The sequence below is a fragment of the Acinonyx jubatus genome, chromosome B3, assembly GCF_027475565.1.
Source record: "Acinonyx jubatus isolate Ajub_Pintada_27869175 chromosome B3, VMU_Ajub_asm_v1.0, whole genome shotgun sequence".
NCBI lineage: Eukaryota > Metazoa > Chordata > Mammalia > Carnivora > Felidae > Acinonyx > Acinonyx jubatus.
The window spans coordinates 50,553,188-50,574,681 of NC_069386.1; the positions used below are offsets into that span (position 1 = coordinate 50,553,188).

At 52.5% G+C, this 21,494-nt stretch overlaps 1 protein-coding gene and 1 long non-coding RNA gene across 2 annotated transcripts in view; both read left to right on the forward strand.

Moving 5' to 3' along the window:
- Positions 1 to 2,699: 2,699 nt before the first annotated feature.
- Positions 2,700 to 7,845, forward strand: LOC113601817 (uncharacterized). The gene is made up of 3 exons (XR_003423092.2): positions 2,700 to 3,390; positions 3,573 to 3,662; positions 7,042 to 7,845. It is a non-coding gene; the product is annotated as an uncharacterized LOC113601817 (long non-coding RNA).
- Positions 7,846 to 17,759: 9,914 nt separating this feature from the next.
- Positions 17,760 to 21,494, forward strand: part of ONECUT1 (one cut homeobox 1) — a 45,129-nt gene continuing 41,394 nt past the window's right edge. The window contains exon 1 of the mRNA XM_015063489.3: positions 17,760 to 19,286. Within this exon, the coding sequence (XP_014918975.2) occupies positions 18,182 to 19,286 (1,105 nt within the window). The 5' untranslated portion in view covers positions 17,760 to 18,181. The remainder of the gene's footprint in view (positions 19,287 to 21,494) is intronic.

A 21,494-nucleotide genomic window follows, 5' to 3' on the forward strand; every position in this document is an offset into this window, starting at 1 on the left:
ACTAAATGGGGCCCTTTTACCGAAGAAGCTGCTAATATGGCATCAGGCTATTAATGGGAAAAGCATTTACTTTAGATTAAGAACAGTGTAAAGTAGAGCGGGGCCCACTATGACTGGCTATTAGGGATGTTAATTAAATATTTATAATGTCTAAATTAGCATAGTGAAAGCTCAATTCATCAATTTGTTCTGGTCTGTTTGTAAGGGGAAAAAAATAACTCCAAATGCCCCTGAAGAAAGATGCTATGTGAGTCAATAAGAAGATGACTGAACAATTTATTATGATTGTGGTAAACTTTTTATTTTGATTTTATTTAAAGGTACTTGTTGCAGCACCTTACCTTAAAGACCATTTACCACAGTCAATATACTGGAGGGCCATGCATTATTCATTGATATCCAATGAAAAATTTGCTAAGGTGCTTCAATGCTGCATGTCTCATTGATTAATTGATTTCTTGATAGTTACTTCCAAAAAGTAGGGACTAAGGTTTAAAGTTGAGAACTGGGGCTGGAAGCCAGAAGCCCTGGGTCCTTCCTCCATTACTAACAAACCTACCAAAGGACCTACTTTTCCAAGCCTTGAAATGATATCTTGCTAATAGAGTTGTTTCAGGCTTCATGGTTAATAATTGAGAGGAATAGTTGGATCTTCCATTGATAACAGTTAAGTATGTGGCTGCTTTTCTTTCTGGCTAGTGTCAGGAAGCCAATAATATTAACACCTAAATGCCCACAGCCTGTGAATGCTTAATGAATGTATTTTCTGAATCCCGTTAGTTTAAAATTTTTTTTCTGCCTCATTTTATTATGGGAAAGTCCCAAAAGGGAAAGGTCAACTGTCCAACATACTTTCAAGTGTAGATGAGGCTGATTGAAATGGAGACTTTTCATCACCAGCACCTTAAATGGGGTTGTCTGTAGCTGGCTGAAACTCATCACCATTCACACGTTTTGATACACATAATTATGGGAGGGAAGTTTGGAGTTTTTACAAACCCATTCTTCCCACACTGGACCAGTGGTTTGTTTCATGATCATACTTAATGCACTTCTTACCCAAAACTAAAAGGTAAAAAATAAAACTTTATGAACACGTTTTGGTTTGGCTATAGGGAACTGTCTTCCTTGTATCTTGTAGGTTCCTCTCCTATGGAGAAGCGACCAGAAATATTGGTCCCTCTATATATGGGGATATCTGATCTCCTTCTTTCTTTCCTCCTTCAGACAAGCTGGCCTTCCTACCGAAAGGGCTGGAGTGAAAGGGTTAAAGGTTTTCTGGTCAAAATGACCCAACAGAAGGAGCCCGGCCCAGAGCTGAAATCTAAGTGCTAATGACCGCTGCCCTTCACCCCACTGCTGTCCACCGGCCGGACCTGCGGCTGGGCGGGGGCCAGGGCTGGGAGAGGGCACAATGTTCTGCATTTAACATTTGAACTTCTCCTATGCGAGGCAGCAGGCCGTTTTGTCCTGAGGTCGCTGACCCTGGCTCCCCCATCAGCTGCCCTGAAACCTTAATTGAATGACAGATGGTCATCTTCGAGGTCTCCAGAAGCTGCGCGCTGCCAGCCGCGTGGGGGCTACGGCCCCAGGCCCCAGCGGTCCTGCCCCGACTCTGCCAGCAAGGGGAGGGCGGCCCAAGCATCAGGCGCCCTGCAAACACGCCCGGCGCAGGAGAACAGCGGGGTCAGTGGGCCATGGCTGCGCTCCCGGTGGAAGCCAAGGCCTCAGTGGCCGCGCGGGAGAAACCGCCGGATCCTAGTGCCCCTGCCAGCCTCCCGGGTGGAGCGCCCACGCCAGGCCTACGGCAGGGCGTTCTCCCTGGCAGCTGGAAGCCTGGCCCAGCCTCAGGCCTTTGGAAGCGGCCGAAGCGGGACAAAACCGCGTCTTCTATGCCGAAAGGCCTAAGTTCCAACATCCTCGGGACCCGCAGCCTCGTGGTCGGGAGCCTGTGTGGCCGAAGGCCAGCAAGCCATTGTCCAATCTCAGGACGCCCACCTCCAGGCCTGGCCCTCCCTCCAGGGCCCGCAAGGAGGCCGGATTCCGGGCGGACCGCTCTACCGCACGCGGCCTGCCTTAAGCCGCAAGGAGTGCCTTCGCGCGAGCGCGGTTCCCGGCCGAAAGCCACTCGAGCCTCGCTGTTCCCGAGGGTCCCTGCGCCTCCCGGGCTAATACCTGAGAGCTGGAATCTCAAAACCATCCCACTGCGGGGAGCTTTCGGGGTAATAAGGTAAAAGATAGGAGCCCAGAAAGACGCCCGGCGGCACCACGCCTAGCCACGCTGCCTCAGCCCTCTGCCTCTAGTGTCCTTTTGTTATTATTATTTTTTTAAATAAAAGCTGCGAGTCCTACAATTACTAGGATTACAGTGAGCTGGTATTGATCTGTAGCCGGCATTGTAGGATCAAGCAGGCGGGCGGAGGCAGACATCTCCGCCCCCACCCCTCGTCGCCATCTAGTCCAGCAAAGCGCTAAAAAAACGTTTCTAAATGTTTGATTTCAGACGCACCGTCAACACCTGCTGCAAAAGAATGACCCTCCCCCCACCCTCTCCTACCCACCAGAGCGGCCACACCTCCTTCCCTCCACCCGTGGGCCTCCCAGGCCCGAGCCAGCTACGCCACCACCTTCAGCCTCCCACCCCCCCGCCGCCGCTTTTTTTTTAATTACTGAGGGAAAATATACACATAAGCAAAAAAAAAAGAAAGAGAAAAAAAGAAAAAAAAAAATCTCTCTGGCAGGCGCGAGAGGGGGTGGTGAGAAGGCCAGAGAAGGCGGTAATGCAACCCTAATGCACAGATAGCTGACATCAACTTCCGTCAGGCAGCTCCTGAAGATCGAACCTTTCGATTGTAACTGGGACAATTTGCATAGTGATTCCCTTTCAGAGCTTTCCCGGGTCCATAACAAGCCCAGGCAGCTATTCAAATGCAAGTTGCAACCCCAAATGCGAGGGTGGCCTGACCAAAAGGAGCCACCCGGCCCCTGGGAGAAGCGAGACCCGTGCTCCGGTTCTCATCCTTCTCTGTTCTTCCTTTTCTCTTTCTCTTCTCCGGTTCCTGATTTAGCTGGGAGCTGTTTATTTATGGCTGCAAATGTGTGTGTGCGAGGGAGAGGGAGAATTGATCTTTGCCTGGATTTAAAGATGGAGCCGAAGGCGCTGGAGGGAATTTGGGTTTGTGCGTCTGGCTCAAACCCTGCGCGCCAAAGGGGGCCGTTTGGCACGGAGCCCGAGGTCTTTCTTTCTCGCACCCCTCACCTCGCGACCCTGCAGGAATCCGCGGGCCCAGGAGCGGCCTTACTGACCCACCTGCCCCGGGCTGAGCTGTCGAGAAAGGCTTCATGGAGGGGGCCAACCCGTCCCGGTCTTTAAAATGAGCACAATAAAAGGTATCACCTGCGACATGTGCGGATTATTTTTTCTTAGGGTTCATTGACGCGGGAGCGGGGTGGGGCGGCTTATAGGTTCTGAGGGGGGGGAATTAGGGTGCCTGAAATTAGACTCCCCAGTTTCCCGGTTTCTTTCACATTTGAAATTATGCAGATTGACTCTCGTTTCCCTCCCTCCTTAGGGGGGCAAATCCTCCAACGCGAACCTGATCGCTTGTCACAGAAGCAACTTGCCATGAAATCCGCTAATGCGCCGCGACTCGCCCACCGGGGTAAGCCAGTCTCACAAGCGCGTGCGGGGGGAGGGGGTGGGTAAGCCGGGGCAGGGGCTCCAGGGGCCCTGCCATTCAGGTCCACTGCTGAGCTTGTGGCCACGCAAACAGGGTGGGAGCCGAGGGCGGAGGGCAGAAGCCGCGTCACGGCCTGGGTGCCGAGCGGGGGCGCCCCCCTCCCGCCTGCCCTCCCAGCCACGACCGCTAACGGGTCCTCCTGGCGAGTTTAAAGTAGCAAATGAGGGCAGGGAGTAGGACTCCCAAGCAGGGAGTAAATATCCCGGCGTGCCCAGCTGGGTGGCCGGTACGCGAGCGCGTATGCGGTTTGTGCGCGGTTCTCCTGCGAAGCAGCGTGAGGATGCAGAACAGCACCTGCATTGGTGCGCGTTGTGGAACTGGAGCCCTCGGAATTCACATACGGGGGTAGTGGGGAATTACCCCGATTGGAACTTGTCTCCACATCCCTAGAGAGCTTCCCGCTTTCTGAATCTCCCAGGTTGCTCGGTTGGCTCTCCAAATTCAGCCCAAACCTGCTAAAGATGATCACAGGCCACTATTCTTGCAGCACTGACCATTATCTCAATGGCAGAACCAGCTTCTCTGGTGAGAGAGCAAAAAGCGGCGGCTAAATTTATTTTCTTACTTTTCTTTTCTTTCTTTTCTTTTTTTGAAGTTGTGAGAAATTGTAGGCTTCTTAAACCCATAGAAGCAGCCGAACACATATTTGCCCATGTTCTTTGCTTATATTGGTTCCGGTGCTGGAAGCTGTCAATCCATGAGCTTTTTCGTTGTACTCGTTCTATGCAGAGCACTCGGGATATTTTTCTCATCTTTTAAACCTTTGTATCTTAAAAAATATATAGAATGCTCTCCTGATTGTTTCATAATAGGTTTCTTAAAGACTAGATATGTAGAGGGAGTGTTTGGGATTGAATGGTAAAAAAAGCAGACTGGAAGGTACAAATAAACCCGGTGCAAATTGAAAACAAATTGAACAAACGAAATGATTATGAAAGAAGATGAGGGAATTAACTAGGCTGGGAAGAATAGGTTTAAGGTCTGAAGTTTGCAGATTTAATGTCCATAGGTAACAAATTGAAAAGAATTAAATCTATGCCTTTGCCTGTGTGTGCACAACCAAAGAGCACACATCCTCCTGGGTATCTTGGTCAAGTGCACATTTATTTCAAGGTATTTCAAAGGGCAATTCAGCTTTGAGATGCTTTCCTGTTTTGGGCAAACTACAACTAGTTAGGTGACCTTTAGTTCTGGGTGGAAAACAATTTAAAATTTATTTCCGGCTGTAGAAAAAAAGTAAAATTTTTACAACTCTGATAGTTAAATTATTACAGGTTTCTAAGGAGTTAATTTGATGTAAATAACCTACTCTTCTGTGAGCACAGGAGTAACTTAGAGGCCTTGGCTACAAGAAGCTTCTGTCTGATGGTGACAGCTTTGTGTGTCTGAGGGGAGTGTGAGGAGGCTCTGAACCTAGCTTTGGGTTTGTTGCATCCCTCTCCCTCTCTTAAAACAGTAACTCAAGATGTAAGTAAAAGTGTTTTCATTTTTTATTGATCCTGCTAACATCTTTCATTATCCAGCATGTAGCCACAGCAAATTATTGCTCATTTGATACCGAGAATTCTATTGACCATCGCTTTCATTGGAGAGAGAATTCTAACTACTCTGCTGCTGTATAGTCAGTCAAAGCTAAGGCTGAGGACGTTCCTCTGCTAAAACTGAAGTAAATTGAGCCCTCTGCCTCCAGGAATTGATGGAGATATGTTCATTACACTGGGCCACGTGAACATGCATAGAAATCTGCTTTTTACTCTGCTGACCTTGCCCCCATTCATGCAAAAGGTCGGCCCCTTTGGAACAGATCTGCCGTCTTGGAGGGCTAGGTATTCGTTTGCCTCTCCTGGATCCCTTGTGACAACTTCTTTCCAATTCTGACCAGGGTTGGAGCAAAGGAAATGATGCAATGATGCAAAGGAAGCCTGCTCCTGTGGTCAATCCTGTGCTCAAAACCAGTCCAATTTGGACACCTACAGAAATCATTAAACCTCCCCACCCTCACCAAAATAAAAATAAATCTCCTAAAATATCCAGATGAGTGACTTTATGGTCTGGATATGATTTTCTAAATTAAACTGAACGCCCCCCCCCCCCCCCCCCGCCACAAACACACACACCAAGACCCCACCTTATCAGACAGGGCTAAGTAGGGGAGGAGGGAGCTCTGAGATCAGCATCTGTTCTCTCTTTGGTTGGCAAAGAGAATGATGGGCCAGGCGAATCCTGCACTCACCTCACACCAGAAGCCAAGCAGGTGGAACCTCAAGCCTAGTGAAGGAGTGAAGGTCTGACCTTTGACCTGGAAACCCCAGCTCTGGGACTCTCAAGGCTGGAGACAGAGGCCAGTAAGGAAAAGAGGCTGGAGAGACGGACAGGGATAGGAGACTGCCGGGTTTGTTCCCTGAGAAGCTGGTAGATGAATCTGCCTTGACACAGGAAGGAGCTGGAGCTACCACACAGCAGAGGCCACCCAATGCCCCAATCCTCGTTCGGCCTTCCTCCTTCCAAAGGCAGCCTCCTCTAGCCCTGCCTGTCAGGACCCAGGGCCTTCACCTCCTCTCTTTGGGCATCTCCCGGCAAGGTGCCTGACTCGAGAGTACGCTGGATGGGCCGGACAGGGCAGAGAGCAGCATCGAGCCCGATACCGAAAGAGGGCTAAGCTGGTGGGGCTGGACTGCTGCTAGCCCAGTTTCGGCACCCAGCTGGGCCTGTCAGATTTCCAAGTAACAAGCAATCCATGCCGGCTTCACCTTAAGCCCTCGACCGGGAGAAGAGGCCAAACGACCTTGGAGAAGCCACGTCCCTGGGGACTCCATAGAAGAGAGGGTTAGGTTAGGTTTCATTTCAGAAACCTCCAGGAGATAAATCCTCCAGGTTCCAGAACAAAAGGAGAGCCAATTAACGACTTTAACAAATGAATCCGCGGCTTGTGCAACCCATTAAACAGAACCAGCTCCAAATCGGAAGGCGCGGGGGAATTCTAAGGGACCTGGCTTGGTAGTTATTTTCCTAATTGTGCTAAGTGCTCTTGAAGCTATTCACACTCTCTCGCAGGCCACGCTCCATGAACCTTAGTGCGCGGTTGGGAGCCACTTTGTTCTAGAACAAGGCAGTGAACGAGTGGGAGCCTGCTCTGGGCACGCTGGTCTCTGACTGAAGAGCAGAAGCTGAGAGATGAGGGTAGATTCTAACTCGGCTACTGGGGGTAAAGGTAAGGGAGAGGGAAATGAATTTGAGACGAGATTCACATGGTGGATTTTTTTTTTTTTTTTTTTGGTTCTTCTTTTTGTTTTTAACGTAGATAAATACCCGCCGGCGTTGGTGTAACCAGCGCACGCCCAATACACTCGTATTCCTCGAATGCGCTCACCGCCGGCCACACTTGGAGAATCCAGTGCAGAGGTTTCCGAAACCCCATTTTCCTGATTGCAGCCCAGACTCTGGAAACCCACGAACCTTCGGGGGAAGGGAGCCTGTTCCGGGCCAAGCGGAGGGTCAGGCGCGAGCGCGGGCCAAGCAGAGGGTCAGGAGCGAGCGCGCACATGCACACACACATCCGCGCGCACACGGATGTATACACGCACTAGGACTGCGATGGAAGATGCAGGGTGGCTGGACGAGGATCTGGGAGGCTACGACTGAGGGAAGGCTCTGGCGCTGCCAGACCTGTGCAACCTCTAAAGCAGTGTCATCCTTAGAGTTATTTAAGGGAACAAGACCTGGGACATGGGTTTGAGTTAAAGAAATTAGGGGCAAGGTACAGATGGCCCAGCACATCTTTAGAATGAAGCAGAACTGAGAACTGAGGAAGCTAGACCCGCACTGCTGTAAACTGAAGGTTAGGAAATATAATACCCTCACACACAGTAGCAGCACATGTCTCTGATGACTGGCGAGCTCATCCCTGAGCAAGGGGTCTCTGGCCTCGCCACTGAGCTTCACAAACGCCCTTTCAGCCTCCTCCAGGTTTTGCCAGGCAAATGAAATGAGCAGAACACCATAGTAAATTATTTTGTTCAGCCCTCTGTCTTTTTATGAGAATAAAAGGCAACACTTTGTCATTTTTAATCGTATAAGCAGACAATAAACCTAATTTCGATATTGATTTTTTCCAGAATCAAGTGATTTTGTGCAGTGTCTGTTGTGTTTCCTTTCCAAGGAATGGCCGCTTGCTGGTAGATTGTGTGGGTATAATGCTGCATCTACGCAGCGGGCGATTATCTGTAACATGCAGTTGATGGTGGACTTTGAAGCCAGATAGGTGAGAGGTGGCTCTTCCCGGATGGCAGGAAGTTTCGTTTTTGTCTAATTATCTAGATAATGGTTTCAACTGGGCTGCCTCTAGAGCCCTAGGGTAGATTTAAGGCTCTCGGCTGGCAGTTTTACGAGTTATGGCCTCAGAGATTCACTTTAATTTTTTTCAAAATATAGCCAAATAAATAAAAGTAAAAACAACAACCTAAGATTCTTGCTAATATCAGGGGCCCAGATGGCACCCGGAGGAGCATTAGCAAGGGGAGCACACTCTCCCTGTTTGTCAAGTTCCAAGCCTGGGAAAGGGGTGCCACTGAGCCAGCTGGACATGGCCACTGCAAAGACTCAGCTGAAAGTGTCAGGGGATACCTGTTACAGCAAAAGGGCCTAGAGGGTGCTACCTCTGCATTCTGGAGCTCAGAATGCTTGCCTCTTTTCTTAAAAAAAAAAAAATATTTGATGTCTGTGCAGAATACAGTGAGCACCTTTCATAGGAAAGTCTTGAGGTGCAGAGAAGTAGACCAGGCCTCTCTGCTATAGAAGGAAGAGAAGGAAGAAGGAAATGAGGGAAGAAAGCTTCAGAGGAAAAAAATAATGAGAATAGAAAGGGAGAGGTAGAAAAGAAGGAAGGTAGCAGAAAATTAAAAAGGAGAGGTGGAGAGGAAAGAATAGAAGGAAGGGGGAGGGAAATAAAAAGAAGTGAAAAAGATGGTGAAGGACAGGAAGAAAAACAAAATTTAAAAGAACTAAAAAATACAAAAATACCCCATCCTTTGCAGGAAACTGTAGTTGACCTGGAACATTTCCTGTGGCTCCATCCAGGTGGCTCCTACTCCCTCCTGAAATGGAGAACAAATGACTGGCCCAAGCATAAATTAAAAGCCTCCAAACTTCCTACTCTAATCCAAAAGACTAGACTCAAAACCAACCAGACTGAGTCATAAGGGGAGGACCCACCTACTATCCTAGCATCTTTTATAAGGATGCCCTTATAATTAGCAGGGAGGGGTCGCCCTCCCCCCCCCCCTTCCGCTTGCAAACGCCTGGGACGCTGCTTATGGGAGGGGACCTGGTAGCCCTATGCCCCCCCCCCCCACGCAGGGTGTGGGGGTGGAACCTCGGGCCTGAGAGTGACCCTGGGGCTTTGACCTTTCCCTGCCGTCCTCCAGGGTCAGTATTTAACCTTTCGCTCCCTGGTTCCTGCCCTCGGCTAGGGAGAAAGGGAAAGTGGGTCGATATTTGGGACCAGCCAGGAAGAGGGGGGAGGTGCCCAGGCCGCTTTGCTGGAGGATGCGTCCCAAACCTGAGCGCTCACACCACTCCCCACGCTTAGGAAACCGAGCCTCGAGGATCCTGCGCTTGCCCGGCGCTGGATGCCAAGGCCCAGTTACACCCCGTGCCTGGTAAAGAACCCCTTGAGGCATGGAGGAGTTTCGTGAGCGTCATTCCCAGTTTTCCTGCCCTGTTTAGAGCAGTTTCTCTTCAACCAAACTAATCCCTTCTTAGACATGAGCCACCCGTTCGCATGTGGGGAATACGGAGAGCCTTAGCCAGATGGACTGGAGGCGACAGTGTGGAAATCAGACCTGTGAGCTCCCCCCCGCCTCCCCCGCCAAGCCAAAAGTATTTGACGCTTCTATGGGAACGGGTGCCAAGAGGACCAGTGAAGAAATCGGGCCAAAGTCCGGGCTTCCGGGCCCCAATGACTGCTTCACTGTCCCTGCTGGGACAGCAGAGGCCAGCCTCGCTCCTGACACATTCCACTAACTTCCAAAAGCGCCTGCGACCAGCGCCCCAGAGGGCTCTCCTGGCGGAGGTGGGGGAAGGTGGGCTGCAAACCGGAGGCTGCAGAGGCGAGCAGAGGGCCCTCCACTCCCCAGCTCCCCGCGGCTTAGGGTTTTCGCGGTCTCCCCAGCTGGAGCCGGGGCCGCCAGGAGCCAGAGCGTTAGGTTCAAATGCATCAAGACTCTGAAGTCATTTATCCGGTTTCATAAATAATTTTCTTATTACACTTAAGCCCGATTCCTGCCCCCTTCCCATTTTTATTGCGGGGTTTCAGCGGCTAAAAAGTTTCTAAGTCGTGTGGGCCGTTGTTTTCCTTTTTCCATCATTAACATCATTAATATACGCTATCAATAACCCTGTCGTTCGGAGCCGAGTTTCACGGTATTGATCCACGCAGCTATTCATCTCTGCCATGCAAGACACGGAATAATTTTCGCATTACAGTAGCTTGGATTTGCTTTTAATTCATATTTAAAGCTGCAACCGGCTCGGTGGAGCGCTCTGCGAAAGACTAGAGGCGCCTAATTAATAATAAGTTAGAAACGAAGGAAGGCACTGGCGAATAAATAATTAATACAGACATCTATGTCTCTTTGAATATTGCTCCTTTAAAAATTTAGACTTACCAGGACCATACTGTAAGTCTGCAATTTATATTGCGGGGATGATTTAAGAAAGCTATTTTTTTTCCTTGAAATACTATGCTAAATTATTTACAGTGTTTTGCAAACCTAAGTTCCTTCATAGCTAGCCCCTCTGGTTTGTTCCTTCCAGGTGGAAAACACCAATTTTTTAAAATAATCGTAATAAGGATCATAAAAATCTCCCAGCAAAAACCACCATTTGCGATTAGCTGCAAGTGGCAAGGGTGGAAGCAGATTGGCCCAGAAAGTCCAATATGGGGTCTCCAGTTCTCTGAGGTCTGGGGGCTGCCTCATAGGGGGTTTTCTTAGGGAAGGCAAACAACAAAATCCAAACTATTGACCAGTGACTTTAGGCATTTGCTGGTACCAGAAGAGACGGAGTTTGAGGTACACTCAGAATCCTCAAAGGGCCTCTGGAAAGAGGTTGGGCTTTGAGGGTTCCAGGTTCTACCCTAAGGCAAAAAACAAACAAAACAAAAAAAACAAAAAAAAAAAAACCAGGATTTTTAGAGAAAGGCCATTGAAATCCAGGATTGGATTCCAGGTTAGCCAGGAACTACAGTGGATGAAGAGAAACAGCAAAATTCAAGTGGGTAGAAGTGACTGAAAATCGGGAGCAGTTTTTGTGTGAGAGAGACTAGGATTTGTTTGCAATATTGTTAGCAATATTGATTTTTTTGTTACTTGGATTAATGTATGTTAAACAGGAAAATACAGGCATTAGTCAAGTACATTATAATCATCTATTGTTGAGAGCAAAATTTTTCAGGTGAGTGCCAGAGACTGGTGACTGTAAGGCACTCCCAGGGACCTCAAGACCACGAGGCTTAGATTGGGGCAGCCGAGGCCCCCAGGGGCTGGCTGTGTGGGAGAAGGAGGGGGCTTCACAACTCCAGCTCCCTCTTCCTCTCCCCTTTTTAGAATTACAGCCTTATATTTAACCAATCCACTACCCAGGTGTGTCAGGCTTGACCTCTCTCCAAGGGCTAAATGATGATTAGACAAAACGAGAGGTGGAGGCGCTCTTGGCCACCCGGGTCCCTCAAAATTCCTCACCTCGTCCTCCCATCTTCCTTCCAGCCTCCTAGCCCCGCCTCCAGGCATCCTGGCCCTGGTAACCAACCTTACAACCCTCCTGAATCTTGACCCAGGACTAGGGGCTCCCACATCCCAGCCTTGGTGGCCCGAGGCCGGGCGGGGCGCACAGCCCGCGTGCCTACACAAATACATGCGCGCGCGCGCGCGCACACACACACACACACACACACACACACACACACACACAGAGGTTAGGCCTGAAAAAAAAAAGACACACGAGGTGGAGAGAGAGACACACGAGCAGCTATTCATGACCTCCTGCAGACCCTCCCAACACCCTCCCTCCCCCAACCCTTGGGCGTCAACCGGGCTCAGAGAAGCAAGACTCGGAGAAACGACACATTCACACCTCTCTCTCTCTCTCTCTCTCTCTCTCTCCACCCCCCCCTTTCATCACACACACACACATACACAAACACACAAAACACCCCAATCCCTAGGGACGCCGCCCCCACCCCGCAGGCCCTGCCTCCACGGCCCGCTTTCGTGGTTTGGAGGCCAAGGTTGCGCTCTCAGATTTTCTTCTCAAGGCCCCTCCTGCGCCCTGGGTCACCATATTTATGTGGCAAGACACTGCGACGCACTCACGCCCCGCCGCCCAGGTGAAAGTCTTTTCCGAACTCTGAGGAAGCTAACGGGCACTCCCAGGACCCCTTGGGCCTCGGGTGGTCTTGGGTGGCTCGGGTGGCTCGGGTGGCTCGGGTGGAGACGGGAAAGTGAGCTTCAGGGTCAGAGGGTGAAGGTCCGTGGAACAGATTTCTGGGCCCCAGAGATTTAATAATCCTGCGCCGGAATGGCGCGCGGGCCAAAGGCTGGCGCACTCGCTCAGAGCACGAGGGGTCCCATACTCCAAGGATGGGTTCGCGCGCAAGTCGGGGAGTGAAGGGACGAGGAAGCCGAGACTAGCCATGTGGACAGGGCCAGATGGGCAAGAAAAGAAAGAAGAGCGGAAAATATGAAGGGGAAAGAACAGATGAAGGAAGGGAGGGAACAGGGAGGCTCGGCCAGGAGAAAACAAAAGGGCCCTGAGGGGGCCCGGCTGAGCGTGGAGGGAAGCGTGGTCAAGGGGTGGGGAGCCCGGAACACCGGCGTTTCATTTTTAAATCTTCTAGGTGTCTGCGGGTCAAATAAAGACAAGGGCAGTAACGATTATTCTGTTAAATCTATGGTACTTGACTGCGCAAACACTAATTGATTAGACACCAAAATGATTTGTTTAAAGAGTTTTCCTTCCCAAGTGCAGCTGTTCTCCGCCCGGGTAGACGTTATCCTGCGAGGCTGCGGAGAAGCCCGCCAAGTGGGCTGTGCGCCCGACCGCAGAGCCTGCAATCTACATGGTGTAAGGGTGGTTGGTCCCAGCCTCTCCAGTCTCAGGCTGGGCCGAAACCTGCGACTTTCACCCCTGTGTTCATCAGGCCTGGAGGCTGGTGCATCGGAGACCGTCGTGAGCCGACTTTGTCCTCCGCCAGCCCTCTTTGTTCCGAGTTCTACTCACTTGAGTCACTTTGCCTTGCACCAAAAGGGACCCTTCTCCCTTGGCCCCGTCCTCCCTAGCCCCCAGCACTGCTACTTTCTACCCGCACCCCCCCCCCCCCAGCGTGGCTAATCCAGAAAGGGAAGAGGAGCCTTTTAAGCATCGCCCCAAAACTGAAAAAATTCGTCGTCCTCCGCAGCCGTTATAGGTCTCTCCTTGTGATATGCTTCAACCATACAGAGATAAGCCCAAGGAAATCCATGGAAGGGTTGGCGAGAGAAGGCCAACTCTCCCGGAATAGAGCTGACCGCGTCCAGCGCCTGGTCCTCTGGCCAGAGCGTCACCCAGAAGCTTTGAACCCTTCCCGCAGCCCCACGGCATCAGGACACCCCTTTTCCCTTCAGCGCTCTGATGCCTTAATAAGCCCTCGCCAGAGTGGAATGGATTTAAGCCCATGAGAAACTGCCTCTGGCTTACAAGATGGCCCAAGAGAGGAAGTAATCAGAGATGCTCTATCAGGACCGCTGACATCCTGAGACTGCCTCTCGCATCTCCTGGAACGCAACCCTTGAACCTTCTAGAACCCCGAGTCAGGAGGGGTTGGCACGGGCCCTTCTCCAGTGCATCTTCTCTTTGGGACTTAGAAGGAGTGGGTAGGAAATGAAACAAAGGCGAATGCAAAAGTACAGTTTATATATATACACACACACACACACACACACATATACTCATAGACACACATATTATGTATTGTCATGGGCAAAACCCGTAATTTAGTTTGTTAGGTTTTCTTTTTCTTTAAAAAGGGAAAAAAGTTAACCTAAGAGATGAATAAAAACTATATGCTAAATAGAAGATCAAAGGTTGACAAAGAGGGCTAGAATAATTGGTTACCACTTCCTCGGCCCCCAGAGAGGGGGGAGAAGCCATTGACTAATTTTAAAAAAAGGTTTTCAATAGTGAATCACCAGGTCACTTCTGAATTTTTTGGTGTTCTATTCTAAACTAACAGCAATTTTCTGAATAAAATTCCTACAGAGGTGTAAAGGACAGGAGAGGCTGGCAGGAAGCATCCAGGGCCAAACACTTCACTCCACAGTTATCAAGTTCCCTACTGTTGCCAGACCCCATAGAAATGGTTCCTCACCAGGAGTTTAATTTTAGACTTGCTACAGGCATCAGAAATTCTGGTGAGTTACATTCTGAGGCTCTAGCCAAGGAGTCAGCCTCCCCTGGAGCCCTGGATGGGAGAATCTGCCCTTGACACCAGGTTTGCTGTTTGTATGGTCAACAAATAGGAAGTAAACATTTAATGGCTCAGAGGGGCTAGAAACATTTTTTTGGAATGGTCCTAAAAACTAGAACTGAGCCAGGTTACATCTCTATAACTTACAAGAAGAACTAACATAGGAATTCTGAAACTTATGGAAGGTTCTGAGAGAATTTTGTGTGGCCAGCATTTGGAGAAATGGCCTTATTCCCAGTCTCTCTTCTAAGCATGGTAGAGTTACATGGCAAGCTGTGGCCCACTCAGTACAGGAAGGACTGTATCCGCCCAACCACTGCCACCCAACATTTACAAAATAAGCAGTCTGAAAATCTTGTTTCTGCACTGAAAATATTGCCACTAACAAACATTTCTTTCCTTCTTAAATATATACATGTATGTAATTTCGTGGTGGTGATTGGCCCTATTTTTTTTTTCATTAATTTCCGTGCTTCTACTCAAAATCTAACCGGCTGACAGTAAGCCCTCCCCTTAAATTTCTTGACTGTCATAAAAAATTGAACAGCATCCTGTAATTGTATACACTGACCAGCCACGTAGTTTTAAGGGGCCCCTCTTGAGCTCTAATTATTTCTTTACCCATAGTGCACCTGATGGGTACCAGGCATTGTGTTGGCACTGGAAGGTGGGGTGGGGGGGAAGCAAGAGAGGAACAAAATGATGAAAAGCTATCACAGCCCTCCAGCAGTTGGCAATCCATCTAGTGTCTGTCACACACACACACACACACACACACACACACACGTATATTCACCTTAACTAAGCTTAAGAGCATCCTTCCCACTCATCACCCATCCTTAGTAACAGGAAAATTTTCCAAAAGGTCGAATAAGAATACAATGTTTCTTTAAAAATCATTGCAATTTGGGTCAACTACAGGTAAACAATGGTTATGAGAGGTGTGAAGAGCCAAGAAAGATTAGGGAGATTTGCAAACCAAAAGCAAGTCCTGTTCACACATTACTTTAACATATATAACACTTATACAGATCTTTCCTTTGACTTCTCCTTTAGAGACCAAGACTGAACCAGACCCTCTTTTTGTAGGAGGTGGGGGCCAATGTTGAGCTCACCTGATCCCAGCCCTCTTCATAGACTCCAGGGGCCCAGCTGGGAACCACACATGGAGAGTTTCCAAGATCAAGTCCCTAATTACTTACACAAAGAGAAAACCATGAACACTTTGTGCACTTGGTGATATTCACATCTTTCTTTTAACAAACTGTCTTTTGGGAAGAGAGTTGTCATAAGGGCAAATCAATCATTTCAAGGGGATTAAAATATGTGCGGGTGGGGAGGATACACAATGGTTTAGCTCAAAGGTTTAGCTCAAAGGCAGCCTGCTACGGTAAGCTATTGTCTGGTCTCATATGAGAGCTACGTACTCTATGTTGTAAGAAAAGAGAACAGAAACAATAAGGAACCAAGGATACAGCTTCCCACCAATATATTGTGATTCAGTAGGCAGAAACTGTGTTTTATGCTTTTGTGTGTGTGTGTGTGTGTGTGTATGAATAGTTTAGGTGTAGATATAAGTTTAAATAGAGTAACTGTGTTCCCCGACTTTCTTTATGTCAGTGTGTTCCCCCCCCCAAAAAAACTTTTCTTTTCTGGGGGCATTAAATTCCTAAATGTTCACTGTGCAGGTAGACACTAAGTCCTCCAAGATGCATTCCCATTTCCTGGGCCTCCACAAGCATTATTTGGACAAGATAGGCATGCCTCTGGTGATGAAACCAACCAGATTAACCAATCCCAGGACATGACCACTTTCAAGGAAGTCAAGTTGGACTGTACCCACTGGCCTTAATCTACCTGGATCATGGTGTTGCCCTGGTTTTGTCAAGGAACTAGATAAAGAGATGGGCCTGCTCATGCCTTAGCTGATTGGAAGTTTCTCCCAAGGATTGTGTGGCTCAAGTGTTTGCTTAGGGGACTCAGTCACCACTACTCCCCCTACCTCAGCCCTGGCCTCTCCTAGGGTCTAAGAACATTTTCAGCAGAGACACTGCTGGTGGGCTCTGATTAAGTGCCCCAGGAAAGGAACGTACAGTCTAAGTTTGGCCCAGAGAAGGCCACACACGCTTTGTTCCACATCCAGGTCCAGATAACCCAGGCTCTGAGAGCCTGTCCCCCATTGTGACCACTGCTTGCCTGGGGCTGAGGCTCGGCGCTGACCCGGTCGTAACTGCCAAGGGCTGGACAATGGGCACATCTGTCCTTTCTCTGAGGGATGAAAGCACCTAAGCAGACAAGGCTCTGCCTTTTGTTACGGATTTTTTTTTCTCTCTTTTGTAAATGAAAGAAAGCCTCGGCATGTGGTAGCCGGGTGTACGTCCCACACTGGGGGCCTCCCCACGCGTCCCCACCAAGCCCAAGGACCAGGTTCGATTCCAGATTGGAGCGTGATTGTGGGAAGCGGACAATTACGCCCGAGGCTGAATTGATTTTCAAATCTGGAGGCTTCTCTCGGGGACGCCGGGAAGAGGGCGTCCCTACGGGCCAAGCGGAGACCGGCGCGCCAGGTCCACACTGCCGGCGTCAGTTCTTCCCACAAGCAGCGTCCTCTGGGTGTTTCACCACGAGGGCCTTAGAGCAACCGCAGAACAGCTCGCGCCTCGGCAGCCCCACCAGCACCCAGAAGTTAACGTGGGAACCCACCAGAGCACTCCCTACCCCCAATACACACACACACACACACACACACACACACACACACACACACACACACACAGAGTCATTCGCGAAGTGGCACGCCGCCTTAATTATCAGCTGAGATGAAGAAGGACCCAGGCGGCGGGGGACAGAGAGGTATGGCCGGGCCCGAACTCGTGGCACTGAGCGTTCTCCTCTCCCGCGCGTGTAAGAGGAAGGGTGGGCAGAGGATTATCAGGAAGGATGGAGGTTGTCGGGTCAACAGGCACCAAGCTGACCAAGGCATTTAAGATATTTGCTTCTACTCCCTCCAAAGAGGCCAAGCGTTTGAGGATGGGGATAGCGCGGACTCCCAGAAGCCCTCTGGGGAAAAGCTTGGTAGACCAGAGTGTAAGGAGTAACGACACTGGCTGAGGCTCTCTGGGCAATCTACACCGAGAAGCAGCAACTGGACGGAGGGGTGAGGGCTCTCCAGGCGTAGCGCGCCTCCCGGGATGGGAGCCCAGGAAACGTTGCTGGGTGAAAGCGCACCCCAGCCAGAGAGCCGAGAGGGGTGCAAGTCTCCAGCGGTTGCGTTGGCCTCCCCAGGTCGCGGTCCACGCCAGGCCTTCGCACGTGCGCGCCGCTCCAGGGCCACCCAGAGCCGCTGTTAAGGCGCTGAGCCCCCCTTCCATCATTTGTATGGGGACGTCACGGGCCTACCGCGCGGTGGCCGAGGGGGCGGGGCCGAGCCGCGCGCCTGCGCGCAGAGCCCGGCGGGCGTGAGGGCGGGCCGCGGCGGCGGCGGCGGCGGCGGCGGCGGCGGCAGCGGCGGCGGAACCGCGGCCACAGAGTCTGCAACAGTAACCGAGCCATGGCTGGAGCTGGCCAGCGGCGCGGGCAAAAAGCAGCCGCCGAAGACGCGCGGGCTGCGTCAGGGGAGCCGGGGGCCTCAGAATTCTAAGAAGGAAAGGGCGAGAGGGGGCCAGGGGCGGGCGGGCTGGGGGCTCCGCGCTCGCCCAACGGCACGGATCCTTTTTGGAAATTAATATTTAAAAAAAAGCCGAGGACGCAGAGGGGAAGGTGGGGGCAAGAGGGAAGACGAGACACTCAGAGAGGGAGACAGAGCCCCACAGTGAGAGGAAGGAAGGCAGGCAGGCAACAGTCGCCGGCAGCCGATGTGAAGACCGGACTGCGTGCGCCCTTCGCCGCCTTTGCCCGGCCTCATCGATGTTGTGTCCGCCGCCGGCTCGCCCGGATCACGATGAACGCGCAGTTGACCATGGAGGCGATCGGCGAGCTGCACGGGGTGAGCCATGAGCCAGTGCCCGCTCCTGCCGACCTCCTGGGCGGCAGTCCCCACGCGCGAAGCTCCGTGGCGCACCGTGGCAGTCACTTGCCCCCCGCGCACCCTCGTTCCATGGGCATGGCGTCCTTGCTGGACGGCGGCGGCGGCGGCGGAGATTACCACCACCACCACCGGGCCCCCGAGCACAGCCTGGCCGGCCCCCTGCACCCCACTATGACCATGGCCTGCGAGACTCCCCCAGGTATGAGCATGCCCACCACCTACACCACCTTAACCCCTCTGCAGCCGCTGCCGCCCATCTCCACCGTCTCGGACAAGTTCCCCCACCATCACCACCACCACCATCACCACCACCACCCGCACCACCACCAGCGCCTGGCGGGCAACGTGAGCGGTAGCTTCACGCTCATGCGGGACGAGCGCGGGCTGGCCTCCATGAATAACCTCTATACCCCCTACCACAAGGACGTGGCCGGCATGGGCCAGAGCCTCTCGCCCCTCTCCAGCTCCGGGCTCGGCAGCATCCACAACTCCCAGCAAGGGCTCCCTCACTATGCCCACCCGGGCGCCGCTATGCCCACTGACAAGATGCTCACCCCCAACGGCTTCGAAGCCCACCACCCGGCCATGCTCGGCCGTCACGGGGAGCAGCACCTCACGCCCACCTCGGCTGGCATGGTGCCCATCAACGGCCTTCCTCCGCACCACCCTCACGCCCACCTGAACGCCCAGGGCCACGGGCAGCTCCTGGGCACGGCCCGGGAACCCAACCCTTCGGTGACCGGCGCACAGGTCAGCAATGGAAGTAATTCAGGGCAGATGGAAGAGATCAATACCAAAGAGGTGGCGCAGCGTATCACCACCGAGCTCAAGCGCTATAGCATCCCACAGGCCATCTTCGCGCAGAGGGTGCTCTGCCGCTCCCAAGGGACCCTCTCGGACCTGCTGCGCAACCCCAAACCCTGGAGCAAACTCAAGTCCGGACGGGAGACCTTCAGGAGGATGTGGAAGTGGCTGCAGGAGCCCGAGTTCCAGCGCATGTCTGCGCTCCGCTTGGCAGGTGAGCCGGCCAAGGAGCTGGGCGCGTGGGGGAGATCAGAGGTTGGGGAAGCTGAAGGGGCCGAAGAAGGGAGGGAAAAGAGAGGGTTGGGCACGCTTCATCCCATTCTCCTTTCCCCCCCAGAAGGGAGGGGGGTTCCCCTGGGCCTGGAAGAGCCAGCACACGGCTCCCAGGTGCAGACCGCCTCCTCCAGAACTCAGTGCATTGGGCTGTGGTAGGCTCCGGGAGCTGAGCGGTACCGCCTGGGCGACTGCGGGGACGGGACGCATTTATGCTGGGAGACAGTGCTGGAAGCGCTCACCGCCGGAGGCGAAGGGAGACCCCGGCACCTGGCTGGATACGTCTGTGCGTCGCTTATCAGTTGGACGCTCCGGGTTTGGGAAGAGGAAGGCGACGAGTGAGTGGAACTGCGCGCAGATTCTGCCAGGCAGTACTCCTGGCACACGCCCGGGTGTTGGGTAGGAGTGTGCAGCAGCTGCCCGCCCACGTTTGGCTGAACTTACGGCGGTGACCCCCTCCGGAGCTTACTCTATTGGCGCGAGGCAGGGGTGGGAGGGATGGGGAGCGCACTCTGAGAGTTTGGGTAAAGGTTCTGAAGCCGACGGAGGGTGTGTTTGGCGCCGACGCTGTGTTAAGAGCACGCACTCTACCCTAGTAACCGGCTGTGGAAGGGAAAGGAAGGCAGATGGTGCCGAGGTAAGGGTGAGTGCGGGCGGAGCAGCTAGGGAGCTTACAGCTGAGCCCACGGACCGCCTTTGCTGCCGGCTAGTTTACGACTTCGCGTTTCGTTTTTGTTGTTTTGTTTGTTTGTTTCCTCTGCTTGGTGTTTCGAGTGAATCCCCATGCAAGGGGGTGAAAGTGTGGACATGACCCCCAAGTCTGCGAGCAGAGGTCTCCCAGGCGCGAAACCCGGAGGCCCGGTGTTTCTGAGTTGAGCAGGAATGTCTCCTCGGCTCTGCACAGACAGCGCCTAGCTTTCTCAGTTTCTCAAAGCCAAGGTTCAAGGAAAGCTCCTGGAAGCAGGCTGAGGGGACAGCTTAGCCCAGGCTGAATCACACTGGAGATTTCAAGCGGATTCGGCGACCCCGGAGGGCAGAGGACACACGGGGAGGTAGAGCCAAGGGCAACCGAGGGCGGACACGGTTTGATGAGACCGGCAGACTTGATTGACTCCTGGGTCCGTGCTACTCCCCCCGCCCCAGTCTCAGCCTGGTGCCCTGGCCTGAGTCCTGGCGAAGAGAAAGGTAAAAGCCGGAATGAGGGTTTGTTAATTAACTGATCGTTCTCCATTAATTCGTCCCTGGAGAATGAGAGACAGTCAATCCGCTCAGAGCCGGGGGCACTGAGGCGTTTCACAGTCTAAAATCAAAGCGAGAGGCCAGAGCCCCCTCCCCCACCTCGTGCGGGCCAATGAGAAGCTAGAGGGAGGCAGGTGCCGGCGTGCCAGTGAGCCTGCGGCGGGAGCCGGATGCTACCCAAAGCACTCCTAGGGTCTGGGCGCTCCTGGCCTCTCAGCGGTCCTCAGCACTGGCGGAGCCTGTGCCCCGCCAGTTTTTCCAGCCCAGCCCTGCGCTCCTGGTTCCAAGCAATGTCTCCGCGCAGGCTATTACAGCTTGCGCCTGGAAGTCAGGAGATGGGGGGATAGGACAGGAAGATTAGGAGAGAGAGATTGACAAGGTGCCCTCCGGGGTTCCCGCGAATCCATTCCCTATCCCTGTGTGCATACACCATATCGCCTCCCATCCGTGTGAGCTGACCAAGACCCTAGGGCAGCTGAAGTTCCACAAGGAGCGGGAGAAACAGCTACCCTTCTCCCTGACTTGCTCTGCCTCTGCAGGAGCCCAAAGTAGTCAGTGCCTTTTCACACGCCTGCGTCAGCCTGGTACTCCGGCTTGAGGACCTTTTAACCAGCAGTGCTCTCACAGGCCCGCCTGTGGGGCAGAGGAAATGGAGGAACGGGGTGGAAATGAAGAGGGATCCCCTCAGGGAAGCTTGGTACTCACCCCCCATCCCCAGCCTGGTGAAGGTGCTTGCTCGAGACGTCAGTGACCGCCTTTTCCTTCTGCACCGCCCCCCCCCCCCCCCCCCCCGTCGCATCCTGGAAAATCAGGCAGGTTCTGCTCAGAGATGACCCCCAGCCCTGGAAACCCGACTTAGTACCGTGATCTGCGCGAGTGACCTCTGACCTACACGCGTGGGCACCGCAGT